The following is a 21,968-nucleotide window of genomic DNA, read 5'->3' on the forward strand; positions in this document are numbered from 1 at the left end:
TACTCTGTGGCGTCCACTGCAATTATCTGTAGGAATTTGTACCCAAGAAGAACCAGTTTCACTCACTATAAGTGAGTGCTAATCGTATCTTCTGTTGAATAATCTGACTTGTACTAGGGTTTGTTTTTTAAAAACTGTTTGCTCAAAGCTGAGATAGGGAAGTCCCCAAGTCTTAAGGGAAGGAAGAAAATAGATGCAATATTTATTTTTATTCCTGATTATAAAGATGATGAGTATATGTGTAAAGATTAGATATGTAGGAGGTGTAGGAATAATTCCTTTCTTCCTTCTATCCTTATGCCTCTTTCTATTTTTTCTCTTTTTTTCTCTCTATACTTCTAGTGGTTCCAAGTTTCCGGTGTTCAATATGTCATACAATCCAGCAGAAAATGCAGTCCTACTGTGTACAGTAAGTAACCATGGAGTCCTCCTGGGACCTCTCCATTTTCTGTAGGTCTCTCTCATGCCTCAGGAATCTCTAATATATTCTTAGAACCTATTTAATGGTCATTTTGAGAGAGCTAACACAGAAAACAGAGGCTCAAACCAAGTAGGCTTCAGTTGTTATAAATATGTTAAGGGTTTGTGAACTTACATCTTTCGTAAGGCTAACACCTTCTAAACTTAATGAAGCATCAAGATGAATGACCCAAATCATTAAAAGTAATTTGAGAGAATGTTTAGGACTATATCTTATGCAAAACTGATGCTTATCTTGATTCCTCCATATGGGTGAAAATAGTAGAGATGATTTTGAAAGAGGGGGTACTTTCAGTGCAGTTGCCTTCAGGGTCATCACGTAGCCCTCCTCATATCTTGCCATACAATTCAAAAAAGAACATTTTAATTTTAGAGTCCTGGTTGCCAAGTTAAAAAGACTGAAAAACCTGTCTTTCCCCATATGACTTCTAGTGTCTAATCCCAGTTCTTTTTTCAATATATAACAGTCCTGTATCTTCCTCCTGGCAATTTTCTTCAATGTCTTTCCTTAATACTTTTTTTTTTCTTTCTTTCTTCAAACAGACATTTAAGTTGATGAGTCTACTCGGGTGGGGCACTGTAATAGTGGGGTCTTAGTTGGTTAATTTGTGGAATAAAGAGCAATCCTTGCTTTCATTCAAATAGCAGCTGCTACGTCTTTGGAAGATAAAAACATAAAGTGACAGGTAGGGTTTCCAGGAGGGAATTCCCACCCGTTCTCAGGAATTTTTCTCGCTTTCCTGTTCCCAAATCCTGAGAAAAGTTGGTCAGGAAGTCGGGAAAATAGGCTCCTTGAACCCGGTAATACCCACAATGGGAAATAAACATACTACTCACAATGTATCTCTTAGACATTTTTCCTATTTATCTCTAGGGTTTCTGGGTAGGAATTCCCGCCCATTCTTGGGAATTTTTTTCGCTTTTCCATTCCTGAATCCTGAGAAAAGTTGGTCAGGAAATTGGGAAAATCGGCTCCTTGAACCCAGGTGGTTGGTAGTATAGGCTGTCACTTTGTGTAAACGATTCATCGTGGAGAACAGAAAACAGTTTATATCTCAGGATTCGGGAACAGGAAAGTGAAAAAAATTCCTGAGAACTGGCGGGAATTCCCGCCTGGAAACCCTGGTGACAGGAATGCTGAGTTCTTTGGCAGCGAGCCCTATAAGTTTTAGCTGTGGAAACATTCAAATGCCATCTGGGTGAAGGGTGAGAAAAGTATAGTTTCATGTTGCCTGTTGTAAATGTACTGTTTTCTCTGTCAGAATAAACTGGTATCTTGGGCCCCTCTCACTAACAGTTCAATTTCTCCCTTCTACAGAGAGCCAGCAATTTAGAGAATAGTACCTATGACTTATATACTATACCCAAGGATGCTGACTCCCAGAATCCTGATGGTATGTGTTCTATTTGTCTGACCAACTCTGATTCCAGCTCTCCTCCCCTACATCATCACTCCTCTTTGAATTTTTTGCATTCCATCCCCAGGCTGTGGCCATATCACTCATGTCTGTGGCAGGTGCCGCTGACAATTGCATCAGAGGCGATTATGGTGTGAAATATTCATGTTCCTCCTCCATTTTATTACTCCAGCTAGATACACACACACACACACACACACACACAAGTGTTGTGTGTGTGTGTGTGTGTGTGTGTGTATACATACATTATAATTTGGTTGTTAGAGACTCCATTTTCTCTTTCAACCCAGCATGTTATCCTAGTTTATTGTCAGCTGATATGACTTTCACCCTGGTAATTTCATTTATTTAAAAATGTGGTTCCAATCTTGCAATGTCTCATCCTGGGACTAGGGATTTATGCTCTCCCATCCACATCCAGATCCTATTTGCTTCCTTTTGCATGTCAAAAAGATGAGGCTGCTAACAGCTCAGCATTCCACCAGGGATCCCAGGATCCAGCTGAGACCCCTGCCTGCCTCTTCCATCACCACCATCTCTTATTGATGTCCTTACTACTATTAGAACTTGCTGACAAAACCTTCTCAGAATAGATTTGAATCTTGTTAATGCTCCTTTCAGTACGCTTCCTCCAGTTGGTTTATAGGTCAGAGGTTTATTTCTCGGGTCCCCACTCTTACTAGCATACTTTCATATTTTAGACCCCATCAACAAATTCTGAGAAACATTTTGTTCACTCTGTCCCTATAGTGGGTGCCACTACTGTGTCATTATTGCTGCTAATATGATTCGCTCTCTTAAGTGTGGTTATGGCAAGAAGAGAGAAGACCTGTATGTCTTTGGTATCCATTATTAAAGGCTCCCCTATGAATTAATTAGTTAAGCCATTTCTGACTGAATTTTGTGATTTGGTCCCTCCTTACCCACCCCTTTGCTTTTTACCCCATCTATTTACAATGAATAGAATTTAAAATATCGTAGTTATCTTACTGCTTTTCTCTTCTCCGTCTTTTGAGGGAGATGATAATTAGTAAAGGAGTAAGGGTGCATTCCAGTGGTAGGCAGCAGATAAGAAGAGCAAAAGCTTGAATAGTGAAGGTTCCCTGGTCCCTGGAAAATGAGAGTGTTGGTTGTCCTAAGAATTAGTTTGTAAATAGTCTGTCACCCCCAGGTGCCAGAGAAATACAAAGCAAGGCTGGCCATCACGTGCTATCCAGTTTTCTGCTGATACTAATAGATAAAAGAACATACTAATAGGCACTAACACTAATAGGTAGTATGAACAATAAACAAATATTTCAGCACACCCTTCCATGTATGTCCCTTGAAGTTTTCCAGAGAATGGAGTGCCTGTTCAGAATTCTTTTTTTTTTTTTTTTAATTTTTTTTTTTTATTGTGGAATACTGGGGAACAGTGTGTTTTTCCAGGACCCATCAGCTCCAAGTCAAGTCGTTGTTTTTCATTCTAGTTGTAGAGGGCGCCTCTGACTCGCCCATGTGGGAATCAAACCGGTGACCTTGGTGTTATGAGTGCTGCGCTCTAACCAACTGAGCCAACCAGCCGCCCCCTGTTCAGAATTCTAATCAGTCATTGAAATTGGAAACTGAGGAACATTTTGTAACTTTCTGCTGGGTAATGAGAATGATTGGCATTTATGGAGCAGCAGCTTGGTGCTAAATACTTGCCTGTCAAAACTTTGTTGGGAGTGCCCTACCCCACTCTGCTCTATTGGAGGTCTACATTTATATGTTAAAAGCAGCCAAGCAGCTGCATCTTGGGCAGGGGGCTCTCTCTATTCCAGCTTGTTGAGATAGGAGGTCCTGTGACACTGACAGGCTGCTTTCAGTGTGCCACAGCTTGGCCAGTGAGGCCCTGCTCATTAGCTTGATGGAGTGTGCTGCCTCCCAAGATGGGCAGTCCTTCTGCCAGTACATGGTGTTGGCTGAAATGCAGCCACTTGGCCTAGAGAAAAAAGGCTTGGCAGGGGTGCAGGTTGGGGTTTGGAGGGGACTAGTGGGGAAAAGTCACTGACAATAGCCCCAGGTTATGGTTGAATTAGTTATGAAGCAGCTGAACTGGCAAAGCCAACATGGCAGCCAGCAAGACTGGCAGCTTCGTGGCACCTGACTCTGTCACCTGCCAGTGGCTCACCACATGCTCCCGCCCTTTGATTTTGTTCTCAGCTCCTGAAGGGAAACGATCCTCAGGCTTGACAGCTGTTTGGGTTGCTCGAAATCGGTTTGCTGTCCTAGATCGGATGCACTCAGTGAGTTAAGACTAAAAGGGGAAACTTAATTTGGGGAGTGTGGTGGCAGTGGCCTTTCTGTTATAGAAGAAAGAGCATTTCTTTCCCCTGTTAACCTCCCCTGGGTGGTTGTGATCCTTATGTATCAGTTCTAAATCTATCCTTAGTCCTACCCCAACGCCCCGAGGAAAAAAAGGCCTTAAAATTGATTTGATTGGGTTGATGGTCACTGTGGCTCTGGACTTAAGAACCAAGTTAAAGTCACTGTTGACAATCCAGGAGCCAAAAAACATCAAATTTGAAAAAGGTGGGCTGGATGAGGTGTTGACCCTCCTCCTTATCCTGTTACCCATTGGCAGTTAAAATATAATAGGTCCTAAACAAGGTAAACACAGGACCCTTAGAGAGGATCTTGGATGAAGGGTCTATCCAGTCTGCTGATTTACCTGGACAGGAAAAAAAAAACTTTGTTTATTGAAGCTAAGGAACAATGGCTGAGGGATACTGTCAGCTGTTGTCATATATACACTCTTCTCTTAAACCCATCTCTAATATTCATTTCAGCTTCTGATCAAGAATCTGAAGAATGAAATCACCAAAAAAGTACAGGTGCCCAACTGTGATGAGATCTTTTATGCTGGCACAGGCAACCTCCTACTTCGAGACGCAGAATCCATCACACTCTTTGACGTACAGCAGAAGCGGTAACATGTCAGATGCCCCAAGCAGATAGGCATATAGTGGGGGACAGTAAACAAATTTAGTGGGACCATTTTTTTCCCGAAGTGAGTTTGCTTCTTGGCTTATTGTGCCATAACTCCCAAACACTTTCTAGCCACATTTTTCCCTTTGTAATCACTCTCCATCCTATACATATGCATTAGCGTTAAAACAAGGGCTTATTTATTTTTAGATCACTTACCTAAATGAAGAATGCTCTTGGGACAGAATGATAGTGACACAGCAATGAAAAACAGAATTTCTGTACTTATAGGAGCTTACAGTCCAGTGGTGAAAATAGACATAACGCAAATCCCTAACAATGCTTGGTAATAAGGCCCTGAAGTTGAGGAAGGGGAAAGTGTACAGTGTGAGCCAAAATGTTGTCACTATGCTACACAGAATGTTTATTTGGTATTTTAAGAAATTGGAGTTTACATTAATTTGGAGATGAGAAGGAGGTAGGTCATAACCTGGGACAAGGGAATCAGGTCCACTCATGTTTGCCCTTCTCTCTCTGTACCAGAACTCTGGCATCTGTGAAGATTTCCAAAGTGAAATATGTTATCTGGTCAGCAGACATGTCCCATGTAGCACTACTGGCCAAACATGGTAAGTCTTCATTATATCCACCCTGATTTGGAGACCAGTCCCTCCTCCCCATCCCTGCCAGTCTACTGCACTCACCCTGTCCAGCAGAGCACTCATGCCCTTTGCCTCTTACAGCCATTGTGATCTGTAACCGCAAACTGGAGGCTCTATGTAACATTCATGAGAACATCCGTGTCAAGAGTGGGGCCTGGGATGAGAGTGGGGTATTTATCTATACCACAAGCAACCACATCAAATATGCTGTCACCACTGGGTAAGTTAATTATCTGAGATACATAGTAGGAGAAGGTGACTTCTTGAAATCACTGTCCTGTCTCAAGATATATAACTGAAGTCCTTGAACGTTCTTCATGGAAAAGCTTTGTCTAGCATATATATGCTAGGGGCATCAGAATATTCTTTTTTCAACTCTTTTAAAATTGTGAAATACGACACAAATATAGAAAATTACATATATATATATATATATAGAGAGAGAGAGAGAGAGAGAGAATAGCAAATAGTTATAAAGTGAACATATATAATTGCCACCCAAGTCAAAAAATAGAATAGTTCTGACACCCCAAGGAACCCTTTGCCATGTGGTCATTATTGATCACAACCCCCACTGTCCCCCACCCATTACTTTCTAGTAATTTCTTCCTTGCTTTTCTTTGCAATTTTACCACCCAGTGTGTATCTTAAAATAATGTGATTTAATTTTGCCTGGTTTTGCACATCATATCAATGAAATCATGCTAAGTATATTATTTCATATTTTGTTCAGTGTTTTGTTTGTAAGATTCATTTATCCATGTGGTAGCTCTAATTTATTTATTTTCACTGTTGTATAATGTTCTATTATATAAATATACCACAGTTTATCAGTTCTACTCTAAAGGGATATTTGAGTGATTTCTAGGTTTTGGCTATTATGAACAATGTTCTTTTACATGTATTCTGGTGCATATACACATATTTCTCTAGAGTGTCTACTCAGAACAGAATTGCTGAGTTATACAGTATGCATATCTTTACAAATACTAGATAATGTGAAAACTGCTTTCTAAAGTCGTCGTACCAATTTGCATGCCTGCCAGCATTATATAAAAGTTTCTTTGCTTGTCATCCTGGCCAACACTTGCCTTTCTCAGACTTATTTTTGTCTACTGTGTTTCCCTGAAAATAAGTCCTAGCCAGACAGTCAGCTCTAATGCATCTTTTGGAGCAAAAATTAACATAAGACCCTGTCTTATTTTACTGTAATACCAGGTATAATATAATATAATATAATATAATATAATATAATATAATATAATGTAATATAATATAGTATAATATGATATAATATGATAAAATATAATGTGATAAAATATATTATAATACCAGGTCTTATATTAATTTTTGCTCCAAAAGATGCATTAGAGCTGATTGTCTGGCTAGGTCTTATTTTTGGAGAAACACGGTATCTGGTGGATGTGTAATAGTATCTCATCGTAACTTTACTTTGCTATTCTTTGATTCCTAATGAGATTGAACAACTTTTCATTTGGCTCTTCATCAGGATTTCCTCTTCTGTAAATTCTGTTCAAGTCTTTTATCCATTTTTTAAATGAGTTAAAATCATTATTAATTTGTAGTTCTTTATATAGAGTTGACATTTGAACAAAGCTGGGGTTAGTGGCACCAATACCTTACCTTCCCTACCGCGTAGTTGAAATTCCTGGCTTAACTTCCACTTTCCAGAAACTTGACTACTAAGGGCCTACTGTCAACCAGAAGCCTTACTGATAATATAAAGTCGATTAACACACATTTTATTTGTTATATGTATTATGTACTGTATTCTTACAAAAAAGTAAGTAGAGAAAAAACATTAAGAAAATCATAAGGAAGAGAAAATAAATTTACAGTATTGAAAAAAATCCTCATATGAGGGGAATTAATGGCAATGTGTCTTACTGTAATAAATTTTTTTTAATTTAAACATTCATCATATTGTTTGATCACACCTCATATAAGTAGACCGGTGCAGTTCAAACCCATGTTGCTCAAGCGTCAACTGTATTTGAATATCAGTCTTGTCAGGGCTATGTGTTGCAGATGTTAGTATCTTCTCCCATTCTATGGCATGTCTTTTGATTCTCTATGATATCTTATAATGAACAGAAGTTCCTAATTTTAATGTAGTTGAATCTATGAATCTTATCCTTTATGGATATTGAATTTTGTATCCTATTGAAGAAATCTTTATTGACTCCAAGATCATAAAGGCATTCTTTTATATCTCTGGTAGAAACTTCATAGTTTTGCCTTTTATATCTGGGTCTATAATCTACATGAAGTTCATTTTTCTGTGTGGTGTGAGGCATAGGGGACTCAGTTTCACATTTTTCCATTGGGACACTCAGCTGTCCCATTTATTGTCATTTATTGAAAAGACCAGCCTTTCCCCATAGTTCTGCAGTGCTATCTGTGTCATGTAAAAATCGTGTTTACACAAACGCAAGGATCTGTTTTCTGTGATCTGTCTATCTCTAATCTACTTCTACACTTTAAGTAGTGTTTATAAGCCTTCACATCTAGGTCCTCAAATCTTTCCCACTTTGTTTTATTTATTTAAGTTATTAGGCTATTTTCAAATTAATTTTGCCTTGAAAAGGCAAATAATTTTTTGTCCTGGTGAAGTATAAATTTTAGAATCAGCTTGCAAAATTCTACATAAAATAAAGCAAAAACAAACGAAACCCTATTGTGATTTCAGTTGGGATTACATTGAATCTGTAGGTCATTTTGGGCATCATTGTCATCTTTACAATATTAACTTTTCTAATCTGTGAACTTGGTAGAGTAGCTTTTCATTTACTTAGGTCTTCTGAAACATCGTTCAATAAAGTTTTATAATTTTCTCCATAAACATCTTGCATTTCTTTGGTTAGATTTATTCTTTGGCACTTGATACTTTTTAATGCTATTTGTAAATGGATAATATCCATTTACAAATTTAATGTTCTAATTTTTGCTGATATTTATAAATAGAATTAAATTTTTAAATTGATACTATTTCAGAGACCCTGCTAGACTCATATTAATTCTAGTAATTTATTTGTATTTTCTTTACAATCATAGCACAATGAGAATGACAGTTTTGTTTTTTCTTTTCTAGTACTTTTACTTTCATATATTTTTCTTGTCTTACTGCACTGACCAGGATCTATAGCCCACTGTTGAATAAATATAGTGATAACAAACTTTTTTGTTTTGTTCCCAATTTAAAGGGTGAGCTTCCATTGGCATTATATAAACTTGCTGTAGCTTTTTTTTTCCATAGGTTTTATTTTTTATTTTTTTAATTATTACTATTTTTTAATTGGATAATATTGGGGAACAGCATGTTTTTCGAGGGCCCGTCATCTCCAAGTCAAGTCATTGTCCTTTAATCTAGTTGTGGAGGGCATAGCTCAGCTCCAAGTCCAGTTGCCATTTTCAATCTTAGTTGCAGAGGGTGCAGCCCACCATCCCATGCGGGAATCGAACCGGCAACCCTGCTGTTAAGAGCTCGTGCTCTAACCAATTGAGCCATCTGGCCGCCTTCAGTAGATCTTTATAGATATTCTTTATCAAGGTATTCCTTGCTGTATCTTGAATTAATATTGAATTATATTAGATACTTTTTCTGCATATACTGAGGTAGTCATATGATTATTCTCCTTTCACTGATTAAATTAGTGTGGTAAATTTAAACTGATATATTTTTTAATGTTAGACCATTGTATTCTTGATATGAATCTAACTTGGTTATGATGTCTTACCCTTTTCAAATATTGCTAGTTTTCGTTTGCTAATATTTTGTTCAGGATTTTTGTATCTGTGTGTGTGTGTGTGTGTGTGTGTGTGTGTGTGTGTGTGTATGATTAGCCTATGATTTATGATTTTCCTTTTTTTTTCTGTCCTTGTCAGGTTTTGGTATTGAAGTTGTGCTTATTTCATTAAATAAGCAAAATAATATACCTTCTTCTTTTGTTCGCTCAATGAGTTTTTGTAAGATTGGAATTAATTCTTCCTTGAATGTTGGGTAGAATTTGCCAGTGAAGTCATCCAGGCCTGGAGCTTTATGTATAGGAGAATTTTGTATTTGATTCAGTGTATTTTATGAAACAATTATAGGACTATAGGGGCGTTTCATTCTTTTTTAGTCAATTTTGGTAAATTTTAATTTTCTCAGGATTAGATCATTTAAGAAAAGTTTATGCATATTCTCATTCTGCAGGATCTATAGTGATAGCCCTTTTTCATTCCTATTATTGCCATTTTCTCTCTTTTTCTTAATTAACCTCACAAAAGGTGTATCAATTTTATCCAGCTTTTTCCTTTATTGAACTTATGTATTGTATTTTTGTTTTCTGTTTCTTAATTTCTACTTTGACTTTATTATTTCCTTCTGACTATATTCTTTGGTTAAACTTTGAAAAAGATCAATAAAATTTTTGAGATGGGTGCTTATTAATTTTTAGTCATTCTCCTAATATATGCATTAAGCTCATTAATTTTGTTTTCTTCTCATACATTATATGCATTTAATGCTATCAATTATCCAAGTGTTGTGTTAGCTATACCCATAAGTTTTAATTCGTAAATGTTTTATTTTCATTCGGTTTAAAAATTTTTATGCTTTTTATCATTTTTCTGTGTGTCAGAAATCTTGACGTCTATCTCTCTTCTACTTTCCCCTATAGCTTATAAGGAAGGCGTTAACTGTCCATAGTGGCCTAGTAATTATATATCAGAATTTAAGAGTTAACTTTTAGGTCTGATTCCTATAGCCAAGTCTGTTAGCTCTTCGAGTAATAGCATATGAGGAAAGATCATACTATAAGCCCTATCTTTTCCCATTTTGTACAAAAGAATAAAATAAATAAATATGGCATTTCGTTCTGCTCTTTTTTTTTTAATCACTTTCTACCTATACCATTGTTCAAATGACACTTGACAAAAGGGTAATGAGAAAACAAAAGCCCGTGTCCTAGGCTTGTTCCATTTCTTTACAGGCTGGATTTTTCTCCCTCACTCACTGAAAGTTGTGCTCTCTAACTCTTTTTCTTAGGGACTACGGGATCATCCGAACTCTGGATTTACCCATCTATGTCACAAGGGTAAAGGGAAACAATGTGTATTGCCTAGATAGGGAATGTCGTCCTCGGGTGCTCACCATTGATCCTACTGAGTTCAAGTTCAAGCTGGCCCTGATCAACAGAAAATATGATGAGGTATGAAAGGAGAAAACATATTAGGAGTATTGAGAGGGGAAGCACTCTTTTTTTTTTCTCCTGTAAGTAATCTCTGTTTCCTGCCCTACTCCACCTTAAATGTATAGGTGCTGCACATGGTAAGGAACGCCAAACTAGTAGGCCAGTCTATCATTGCATATCTCCAGAAGAAGGGCTATCCTGAAGTGGCACTGCATTTTGTCAAGGATGAGAAAACTCGCTTTAGTCTGGCACTGGAGTGTGGCAACATTGAGGTGAGACAAATGTGGTTATAAGCCCCATATCATTGCAGAGAAGGTAAGAGGGTCAGGGTGGCATTGATGAGGCATTATTGTTCTGGGCTTGCTTTCTTAGCCAGTATAGTAGAATTTGGGACTTTTTGTTAGATAGAGCCATCTTTCTGTTGCTGTTTGCCAGTCTCTACTTTTTCGTGTCTGCTTCTGCCACAGCATTTATACTATTGTCATGCTTAGTTATTCTGAATCCAGTAACTTCTAGAATAGGAGCAAGATAGCATGGAATTTGAAAAATTTCCTTACTTCCTTGACATTTGACTTGTTGACTAGCTGCTTAGGTGAAGGAGCACTTACTAAATGTTGGGGTTTGGAGTCCACAGGCATTATTTTAAATGGGGAGAGGGCTTAGGAACATTGACTTTCCAGTTCCGAACTTCATTCTTTCATTATTTCTTCTGCCTTTCCCAAAGCCCCTATGGATCTTCAGACTTGGCAAGTAGGAAATAAGGTATTTAAGAAAGAATTGGCCCTATGGAATCAGCAACTGCTATGGGATAATTTTGTTGTAAAAATAAATTTCTGAGGATAATGTGATATGATTCTTCTGTTCATGGATCCAAAGGGATCTTGTTTGTTGATAGGATTTTTAGTACAATTAGATTGAAAGCTAGGTGTGATTGAAAGTATACAGAGTTCCTTAGGAGGTTTATTTAGAGGCAAACACTTTGACTGTAGTCCCTGGTTTGGAGCCAGTATTCTCCAACCTGTTAATTCTGACCCTGGGAATTCTTTAGATTGCTCTGGAAGCAGCCAAAGCACTGGATGACAAGAACTGCTGGGAAAAGCTGGGAGAAGTGGCTTTGCTACAGGGGAACCACCAGATTGTGGAAATGTGTTATCAGCGCACCAAAAACTTTGACAAACTTTCCTTTCTATACCTTATCACTGGCAACTTAGAGAAACTTCGCAAGATGATGAAGATTGGTGAGGCACCAGAAACTAAGGATGGGAAGGAGGAGGGCAAATAGAGGAGAAAGAAAACTTAAGAGAGAAGACCTAACTTGATGTCTCTTATTGACTTGGTGCAGCTGAGATCCGAAAGGACATGAGTGGCCATTATCAGAATGCCCTGTACCTGGGCGATGTGTCAGAACGGGTGCGGATCCTAAAGAACTGTGGGCAGAGTAAGTACCCAAATTCACCAGCTCCCTGGAGCCTTAGAAGTATCTTCTCTTCATGGTGAGTTATTCATTTGTAGTGGTGAAGGATTTGCCTTCATTGTGCATTTTTCCAGAAGAGGCAATATACTCCTACTGTGTTCAGAAGACTTTCTTTAAAGCCAAACAGAGGTACAGCCAGCATATTCAGTCTGGCCAAGCTCTCTTAGGAAAATAGTTCATAGTCATGGAGGAGATAGGAGGTTTTAAAGGGTCCTAGAGGTTTCACTCATTTATTTATTTATGTATGTGTTCATATATTCAAGGGATATTTTTTGAGAAGCCACTGCGTACCAAGCATTATACTAGCATTTGCGATACATTAGGGAATAAGAAAGGTAAAAGATGTGGTTTGGACCAAGGTGCTAGCAGTGAAGGGTTAAGCAATGGTCAGACTCAGCATATAAAGATAGAATCAACATGATTTATTGAAAGACTGGATGTGGGATGTGAAACAGAGGAGTCAAGGATGATTCCAAGGTTCTCACCAACACTGATGATAGATCTCAAGGATAAACAACTGTATTAGTTATCTATTGCTGTGTAACAAATTGCCCCAAAACTTAGTTTAAAACAACAAACATTGGCTATTTCAGTTTGCCGCATGGCTTAGCTGGGTGCCTCTAGCACAGTACCTCTCATGAGGCCAAAGTGTTGGCCAATGGCTGCAGACATCTCAGTCTCAAGTGGGGGAGGATCTGCTTCTATGCTTATTACATGTCTGTAGGAAGTCCTCAGGTCCTCTCTGCTGTTGGCTGGTAGATGGCAATTTTCTGCCATGTAGGCTTTTCCATCATGCAGTTCACGACATGACAGCTAGGTTCCCTTAGAGCAGGAGAGGGTACCCAAGATGGAAACTACGGTCTTTGTATGATAATCTCAAAATTGACATCTCATTATTTCTGCCATGTTCTGTTCATTAGAAGTGAGTCAACAAGTCCAGCGCACACTTAAGGGGAGGAGATTATGCAAGGACTTGAATACCAGGCGGCAGGGATCACTGAGGGGATATCTTAGAGTCTGCCTACCACAGCAGTATTCACTTGGAAATATACCTATACCACAAAGTCTATTTTCTGTACAGAGTCATTGGCCTATCTCACAGCTGCTACCCACGGCTTAGATGAAGAAGCTGAGAGCCTGAAGGAGACATTTGACCCAGAGAAGGAGACGGTGAGTCTTTATTTACATGAGTGTTTCTGATTATAGGATTAACTCTGAGATCGTGGGACAGTTATAGCCTATAAATGTCACTCTCCTATGTATATGATTCCTGAGAGCTGCTTTCTTTTCTTTCCTCTACCTTTCAGATCCCAGACATTGACCCCAATGCCAAATTGCTCCAGCCACCTGCACCTATCATGCCATTGGATACCAATTGGCCCTTATTGACTGTATCCAAAGGGTTCTTTGAAGGCTCCATTGCCAGCAAGGGTAAGTGCCCACTTTTCCCATAGCATTTTTGCTGTTTGTTTTGTGAAGAATTGCCCCATTGGCAGAGAGTACCATTGGCTCTTCTGACCTTTTCATCTGTTCTTTTTTCTGAATGAAGCCTCATGGAGCATTGAGATGCCAAACAGAGTTATGATGCAGCCTTTTAAAATCTAAATAGAGAAGCATTATGAGATCCTTAACATTTGGAAAATGCTTCTAACATTTTGGTGTATTTCCTTAGGTTTTACCATATATGAGGTGTGAACAAGAAATACAGTGAATGTTTAAATTCAAAAACATTATTACAGTAAAAGATGCATTGCCATTAATTCCCCTCAAAATACTCCTTGCTTCACACACACTTATCCCATCATTCTTGCCACTTTCTGAAGCAGTTCTGGAAGTCTTTTGTGAGTGTCTAGTTGCACTGTCGTGGCTGCCTTAATGTCCTGAATCATTTTGACTTTGAGGAAGAGCCAGAAATTGCACAGTGCCAGATCCGGTGAATAAGGTGGATGAGGACACACCATGATGTTTTTATTTGACAGAAATTGCCATACCAGAAGGAATGTGTGACATGGAACATTGTCATGATGGAGGATGAAACCTGTTTGCCCATTTCACATTAATGCGTTGTTCATGATCCATGATTTACGGCACACTTTAAAACACACATTCTCTCAACTGTAGTTCACACCTGACTGACTGCACCAAACAAGTTGAAACTTGTCACATACTGTTACTAAGGTTCAACATGCCACTTCCCTTGTTGAAGATCCCTGCCTTTTCGTTGGATGGCACTCGGCAGCAGCATTCACTGTAGTTTTTCATTACACCTTATATATAGTTGTACTCTCTATTCAGTATTTTATTACTCATGACACACAATGTTAAAGGTACAAATTCATCCACCTCAGATTCTGTGCCACATCTGTGCAGATGAGTGCCACCACACCCACCTTTACCCTCCTGTCTTTTTGGATATGTCTATGAAGTCATTTCTCCTGACTTAGAGCCTAAATAGACCCTTAGGCATTTTGTGCCTGGCTCCACTCTTTCCTCCACTGCTGTTACCTACCTTGTGTCCTCATGCCCTGTGCACACTGTAGTGGTGATAACAGCAAAGATCTCAGCGAGAAATTCTAAGAGTTCCTAGCCGAAGGCTAATGAGTAAAAATTGGTTTAAGAGGCAGTTTTTGGTAGCAGGAAGGCCAGTTGTTTCCATCTCTTTTCTATTCCCTCTCTCTGTGAAACCTACTGAAAGTTAGCGTAACATATGTATTACAAAAATAAATAATAAACAGTAAGTGAACAGAACCTTGGCACCTGCTTTTGAAAGAATGCAACTTGCCTGCAGAGGAGGCTGTATCTCAGACTTGCTGGGCTATAACCAGCTCCTTTTTATCCTCTATAGGGAAGGGAGGAGCACTGGCTGCTGACATTGACATTGACACTGTTGGAACTGAGGGCTGGGGAGAGGATGCAGAGCTGCAGCTGGATGAAGGTAAGAATGCTGTGCTAGGATTGGTCTGGGCAGATGGGCACCCTGGGTTGGGACTGGGCTGTGGGCAGTTCTGCAGGGTTTCAAACCTTGGGACCAAAAGGATCTCAACATACTGCTTTCCTTTGGCTAAGATCGTGTCACTTGGAAGATTTATTTTGAGCCTGGGTTTTTCTTACAGATGGGTTTGTGGAGGCTGCAGAAGGTTTGGGGGATGATGCTCTGGGGAAGGGGCCGGAAGAAGGTGGTGGCTGGGATGTAGAAGAGGATCTGGAGCTGCCTCCTGAGCTGGTATGTGGAGTCCTTACCCTTCTAAGGTTGTCTCCATTTCTCCCTGTGGAAGCCAGTGGCCTTATCACCGCTCCCCACCCCTGTCCTGAGGCCCTCAAAAGGGAAGGGGTCTAGACCCTCTTAATCTGATGCTTATCTTCCGTTTGAAAGAAAGAAGAATGAGATCATCAGGGTTGTGCCAGTGGCAGCTTGTGAAAGGCAGCAAGCGTTTTTGTCAGCAGCTTTTGGGTTATCATTTTGTTACTGGGGATGCTGCTCCTAGTTTGATGGTCTTCTGCCCCTGCTCCCATTTTGATGGTGTTCTTCCCTGATAGAGGCTAGGAACGAGGTAAAGGGCTCTGTTTAGATTGATCAGCACTAAGTGCTTACATGGTTTAAAAGATGACTCACTTTTTTATTTTCTCCTAGGATATACCCCCTGGGGCAGCTGGTGGGGCTGAGGATGGGTTCTTTGTGCCCCCCACCAAGGGGACCAGCCCAAATCAGGTAAGCAGGAAAATACAGCCCTGTGGGGATGAATGTTTCTGATCTGGCTACACTTGATTAATGTGTAAGGAGTACTGATACTTTTCTACTGTAGATACTGAATAGGATAGTTTGGGAAGAGAAACAGCAAGACTTCACTTTGCTTGGGTTTTCTGTTTCTTATTAGATCTGGTGCAATAACACTCAACTTCCAGTTGATCACATCCTGGCAGGCTCTTTTGAAACCGCCATGCGGGTAAGTATTAAAGTTACCCAGGGTACCAGGGAGATGGTTGACTCACCTTAACCAAATGGAAATTTCCCACCCACAAGGGCAGAGGCATGTATTTATCATGGAAGCCCTTGGTCTTGACTGAGGAAACTTGCCTCATAAGGCCTTCCTCTTACCTGCTTTCCATTTGGCTTCGTAGTCTCCTAAGGTGAATACTTCCAGCCATCTTCCACTCATTCTAAAGCCTGATTTCTGGCTCCCATCAGTAAAATCAACACCCCTCATGAATAGGTATATGTTTTGAACACTAAGCCATGTGTTATAATGACAATAATAGCAACCACCACAACTGCTATAATGACTAACATTTATTTACTGTTGACTATGTACCAGGCGTTATCCTAAGTGCTTTATGGATATTATTAAATGAAGTAGGTCCTATAATTACATATAATTTATAGATGAGGAAACAAGTACAGAGAAGTTAAGTACCTTGCCCAAGATCAACAAGTTTTTAAGTGGTAGGACCAAAATCCTATGTCTCTTTTCTCCTGTATTTCAGCTTCTTCATGACCAGGTCGGGGTAACCCAGTTTAGCCCCTACAAGCAACTGTTTCTACAAACCTATGCACGAGGCCGTACCACCTATCAGGCTTTGCCCTGCCTACCCTCCATGTATGGCTACCCTAATCGCAATTGGTAAGGCCCTTTGCTCCTGGCTTCTATCTGTTTCAACTTGGGTTAGATATTTCAAGAGGTAGCCTCAGGGACAGTCACAATTGTCCCAGAGCTGAAGTTACCTAGTAGAAAAAGATCTTTGGCTTGCTACTCAGAGGTTTGGTTTACACTTCTGCAACCTATTCCCAAGCTACTTTCACAATAGGGTCATGTTGTGATCATGTTGCCAGGAAAAAAAGTTGAGTCCTGGTGGGCTCATGATTATCCTGTCTTCTTCCAACTTTTCCCTTTCTAGGAAGGATGCAGGGCTGAAGAACAGTGTACCAGCTGTGGGCCTGAAGCTTAATGACCTCATCCAACGGTTGCAGCTGTGCTACCAGCTCACCACAGTTGGCAAGTTTGAGGAGGCTGTGGAAAAATTCCGTTCCATTTTACTCAGTGTACCACTCCTTGTTGTGGACAATAAACAGGAGATTGCAGAGGTTAGAGGAGAGGTCTAGCCATTTTTCCTAGTCATGAACACTCCCACTTTTCTTTCTTGAGTACCATCACCTTCGTCTCTCTGTCCAGGCGCAGCAGCTCATCACCATTTGCCGTGAATACATTGTGGGTTTGTCCATGGAGACAGAAAGGAAGAAGCTTCCCAAAGAGACCCTGGAACAGCAGAAGCGCATCTGTGAGGTAAGATCTCTGGGCTTCTGAGCAGTATAGAGACGTTCTCCCCTTCATCCTCCATTAGGTGTGAATTCTCAATCTGGTCCCATTTCTCTGAGAAGAGAATGTATTTCTCCACCCTTCTTCTTCATCTCATCAGTGCTGCATACCTAGGAAGCAGAAGACTTCTCTGCTTTATAACCAGTCCTATTTTTGTTTTGTTTTTAAAGCGTGTTTAGCATCTATGAATACCCTATCTCAGCTGTAGCATCAGCCTGGCATGTGTTCCTCTTTCTGTCCACCAGATGGCAGCCTACTTCACCCACTCAAACCTGCAGCCTGTGCACATGATTCTGGTGTTGCGGACAGCCCTCAACCTCTTCTTTAAACTCAAGAACTTTAAGACAGCTGCCACCTTTGCTCGGCGCCTGTTAGAACTTGGACCCAAGCCAGAGGTGGCTCAACAGGTAGATAGGACCTTCAGTAGCATAAGGGAACCAGATCTGCTTTTACATGGAGGGAGTAGAAGACCAAGGCCCTTCTCTCTGAAACAAAGCACTGAATGACATTCAACAAAAAGAGCCAACAGAGTGCCATCCTGTTTATTTACTGGCATGGGTGCCTCCTTTTGTTCCTGAAAAATGAACTAATAACTTAATTCAGACATGACGCCAGTGTGAGATTATATCTGAAAATATCCCCAATGCCTGTCCTTAAGCTCCAGATCAACCATTACTATTAGGTTGTTGCAAAAGTAATTGTGGTTTAAAAGGTTAAAAATAATTGCAAAAACCGCAATTAGTTTTGCACCAACCTAATACCACCACTAATTAACCTCCACATATTATTACCACATTATATTACCACATTTTCCATTACTTGTGTTCTCCAAAAGCATTCTTATTGGGTAATGGAAGCCAGTTCTAACCCTTTCAGGCCTGATAATTCTCAGACATGGCGGAGAAATATGAGTCTAGATCCATGGAGCCTCTTTGGTATTGAGAAGGGGAAAGCCTGGTACCAGAGGAGTGGTGATTGTTACCCCTTCATGTATGTCCTGTACGGAGGACATATTCTGAATTCATTAGTACAGTTGCATCCTGCATCAAATAAACAGCTAGACCATGAAGATGAGATCATTTGAGTTGTGGTGTGCAGCTTTCAGTCCTCTTAAATAAATATTCCTTCCCTCCCATCTTTAGACCCGCAAAATCCTGTCTGCGTGTGAGAAGAACCCCACAGATGTCTACCAGCTCAATTATGACATGCACAACCCTTTCGATATCTGTGCTGCATCTTATCGGCCCATCTACCGTGGAAAGCCAGTGGAGAAATGTCCACTCAGTGGAGCCTGCTATTGCCCGGAGTTCAAGGGTCAAATCTGCAGGGTCACTACAGTAAGTACTGTCCTTGAGAAATGCATCCAGAATATTGAGGGAAGGTGAAGGAGAAAGAAGCATGTTGGTCCTTTTTCTCCTCTATTTGCCCCTAGCTCCTGGCAGTAGTGATACTAGAGAAAGCTAGAGCTTCTCCCCACTGCTCTTTACCAATCAGTTAACAAACAATAACAAATCAATCTACTGTGCTCATTGAGGAGTGGAGGGAGTAAGCTTTTTGGGCTTCTCACCCTCACAAACCCCTAAATTTTTCTTGTTTCCTCTTCTACAGGTGACAGAGATTGGCAAAGATGTGATTGGTTTAAGGATTAGTCCTCTGCAGTTTCGCTAAGGCCCCCTTTGTGTGTTTAGGGTCAATCACCATATCACCCGCCTCAGCTGCCCCAGAGAATTAGTCTCTATGTCCTTGTAACTCCCTGTTCCTTAACTACCTTTCAAATTGACATTTAGCTCTCCCTGCCCTAAAATGTACTGTGTTTTTCTCTTCTGTGGCTAATCAAATGTCTAAACTTGACTTTTTTTTTTTTTTTTTTTTTTGCCTTTGAGGATCTTTCATTCTCTCAAGGTCACTACTATAGTTGCAGTCTCACAATTGCAGTCACAGTTGAACTTGCCTTCCCAGCTTAACTCTTTCAAGAAACAAATGAAAACTTAGTGGTGAACATTTGTTTAGTAAATTCCTTCAATATTTATCCTTTCTCTCTTCACCACTTTTTTTCCTTTTTTGCTAGAAAGGAATGGGATAGAATAAATAAGATAGCATCTTTTGCTCAATCACAGCAAACTCTTAGCCAACCACCATTTTAAACTCCCAGGCAGGTGCCCTCTGTGTGCCCAGAAACTTAAAGTCTGAGAAGAAACTTTGGCTTTTCAAAAACACACACCACTTTTTATTGATTTGTTCTTTACAACCATTGTTCTTATTTTTTGTTTCTCACACTAAATAAATTTCTACAAGAATTTTATGGCTTGCTATTTGTTTCCTGGATACTCTCATGTTCCTGCTTACTCCATGCAGCTGCCCCACCAAAGCAGATATCTTTCCTTCGATAATTATTTCTAATTACAAAATAATAAATACCCGTTGTTAAATTTTTTTTCCCCATAGAATATATAAAACTGCTATGAGAATGGTAGAAAGTAAGTAGCTCCCTCATTTCATTATTGACTGCATCCTTCCATCTATTGCTAATTATACCAATATTTATTGAGCACCTGTAACTGTTCTGGATGTTTTATATATAAGATTAATTAGTATTAAACACGTTGTATTTATTACAATTAGATTAGCAATACAGTATTTTGCTTGTTATGTGTTAAGATTATACAGTGACATGCTGTGCCTTTGATTAAAATATGTACCTTTTCATTTTAAATTCATGTTTTCAATAAACAGTACACTCATATAATTCAAAAATCAGTAAATGTAAAAAGCTATTCTGTGACGTCTTCCTCCCATCCCTTTCCTCAGCCACATAGTTCCTATCACCTTCCCCAAAACAAGAAACCACGTTGTTAGCTTCCCTATCCTTCCAGAGATTTTTTTATGTATATACAAATAGATATGAATATGTTTCTCCCTATCCTCCTGTTATACATAAATGGAAGCAGGCTATTTCATGATTTTGCACCTTATTAATGTTTTCACTTAACATATTTTAGGGATTTTTTTTTTTAATACCATTATATTAGAGAGCTTCACTCTTTTCTACTTCTTTGCATAGTGTACCATGTATTATTTACTATGATTTATGTAAGTTGCCTTCTTGATGGATATTTGGGTTATTTCCAGTCTTTCTTTGGCTATTATAACAAGGCTGCAATGAATAACTTGAACATACATTAAATAGGTGGGGGATAAACTAGAAATGGAATTCCTGCGTCAAAGAGCACAGGCCTTTATTTTTTTTTTTAGCTTTAAGAGTTGCTTTCTAAACATAGTATCCCCAAACTGAGCCTGTTTTTTCAAAAATTTGCGTACTACTTTGATAACATTTTCTCGTTATGAGCATTCTTTATATATATATATATATATATATATATATATATATATATATATATATATATATATATACATATATATATATTTTTATTTTATTTTTAATTTTTATTGGGGAATACTGGGGAACAGTGTGTTTCTCCAGGGCTTATCAGTTCCAAGTCGTTGTCCTTCAGTCTAGTGGAGGGCACAGCTCAGCTCCAAGTCCAGTCACTGTTTTCAATCTTTAGTTACAGGGGGCACAGCCCACCATCCCATGTGGGAATTGAACTGGCAACCCTGTTGTTCAGAGCTCGCGCTCTAACCAACTGAGCCATCTGGCCACCCTGTATTCTTTCTGTAAACAAGCAAATTGGTGATAAATTTTGGCAAAAGAAATTTTTTGTATGTTTAAAAATTAAATTACAAAATTAACTTCACATATAAATATAAACATTCTGAATTCAGGGATATGAAAAAAGAGGGCAATCTGCCTCTTGAAGCTTAGGAAATTGGGGAAACAAAATGGATATATGTGAAATAACTGTGAATACTGGGCAAGAATGTGAAGTCAGTAAATAAACAGTGGAAAGCCATTATATCCTTAAGCGAGAGAGTGATATAAAAAAAAACGCTGTAAATTACCGTTTTGCAACAGTGTTCACTATACATTAGAAAGGCAGAAGGTGAGTAAATATGAGATGAAGTGTTAGGATATCAGTAGTAAAAACAAAAGCAGAAGCAAGTTTAAGAAATAATGCAAAGAACCATGCTTATTTTGAACTCCATCTTAATCTTCTCAATTACCATCTAGTATTTTCCTTAACATGATTATATAGCCACATTAATGAAAAGCCAATAGAAATGCCTGTTATCTTTTTAAACATGCACTTGATATACTGTGCTTCCCTGAAAATAAGACCTAACTGGAAAATCAGGTCTAATGTGTCTTTTGGATCAAAAATTAATATAAGACCCGGTATTATATTATATCATATCATATTATATAAGACTGGGTCTTATAGTAAAATAAGACTGGGTCTTATATTAATTTTTGCTCCAAAAGATACATTAGAGCTGATTGTCCAGCCAAGTCTTATTTTCGGGGAAACACAGTAATTATAGTTATATTAGGCATACACATGTAAGCAGTTTGGAATTGA

At 39.1% G+C, this 21,968-nt stretch overlaps 1 protein-coding gene across 2 annotated transcripts in view; it reads left to right on the top strand.

Moving 5' to 3' along the window:
- Window positions 1-19,792, top strand: part of COPA (COPI coat complex subunit alpha) — a 38,011-nt gene extending 18,219 nt beyond the window's left edge. Inside the window, exons 12-33 of one of the 2 annotated variants that reach the window (XM_019716418.2) lie at window positions 343-409; window positions 1,799-1,874; window positions 4,083-4,165; window positions 4,709-4,848; window positions 5,391-5,476; window positions 5,564-5,729; window positions 10,560-10,722; window positions 10,830-10,976; window positions 11,753-11,942; window positions 12,047-12,142; window positions 13,260-13,348; window positions 13,486-13,609; window positions 15,024-15,113; window positions 15,292-15,401; window positions 15,810-15,887; window positions 16,054-16,122; window positions 16,661-16,797; window positions 17,072-17,258; window positions 17,347-17,457; window positions 17,736-17,897; window positions 18,633-18,827; window positions 19,099-19,792. In XM_019716418.2, coding sequence (XP_019571977.1) covers window positions 343-409; window positions 1,799-1,874; window positions 4,083-4,165; window positions 4,709-4,848; window positions 5,391-5,476; window positions 5,564-5,729; window positions 10,560-10,722; window positions 10,830-10,976; window positions 11,753-11,942; window positions 12,047-12,142; window positions 13,260-13,348; window positions 13,486-13,609; window positions 15,024-15,113; window positions 15,292-15,401; window positions 15,810-15,887; window positions 16,054-16,122; window positions 16,661-16,797; window positions 17,072-17,258; window positions 17,347-17,457; window positions 17,736-17,897; window positions 18,633-18,827; window positions 19,099-19,158 — 2,626 coding nt within the window. In that variant the 3' untranslated portion in view covers window positions 19,159-19,792. The remainder of the gene's footprint in view (window positions 1-342; window positions 410-1,798; window positions 1,875-4,082; window positions 4,166-4,708; window positions 4,849-5,390; window positions 5,477-5,563; window positions 5,730-10,559; window positions 10,723-10,829; window positions 10,977-11,752; window positions 11,943-12,046; window positions 12,143-13,259; window positions 13,349-13,485; window positions 13,610-15,023; window positions 15,114-15,291; window positions 15,402-15,809; window positions 15,888-16,053; window positions 16,123-16,660; window positions 16,798-17,071; window positions 17,259-17,346; window positions 17,458-17,735; window positions 17,898-18,632; window positions 18,828-19,098) is intronic. The other variant, XM_019716419.2, reaches the window with a different exon arrangement.
- Window positions 19,793-21,968: the final 2,176 nt, after the last annotated feature.

Source organism: Rhinolophus sinicus, linkage group LG17, assembly GCF_036562045.2.
Source record: "Rhinolophus sinicus isolate RSC01 linkage group LG17, ASM3656204v1, whole genome shotgun sequence".
NCBI classification, from domain to species: Eukaryota; Metazoa; Chordata; class Mammalia; order Chiroptera; family Rhinolophidae; genus Rhinolophus; species Rhinolophus sinicus.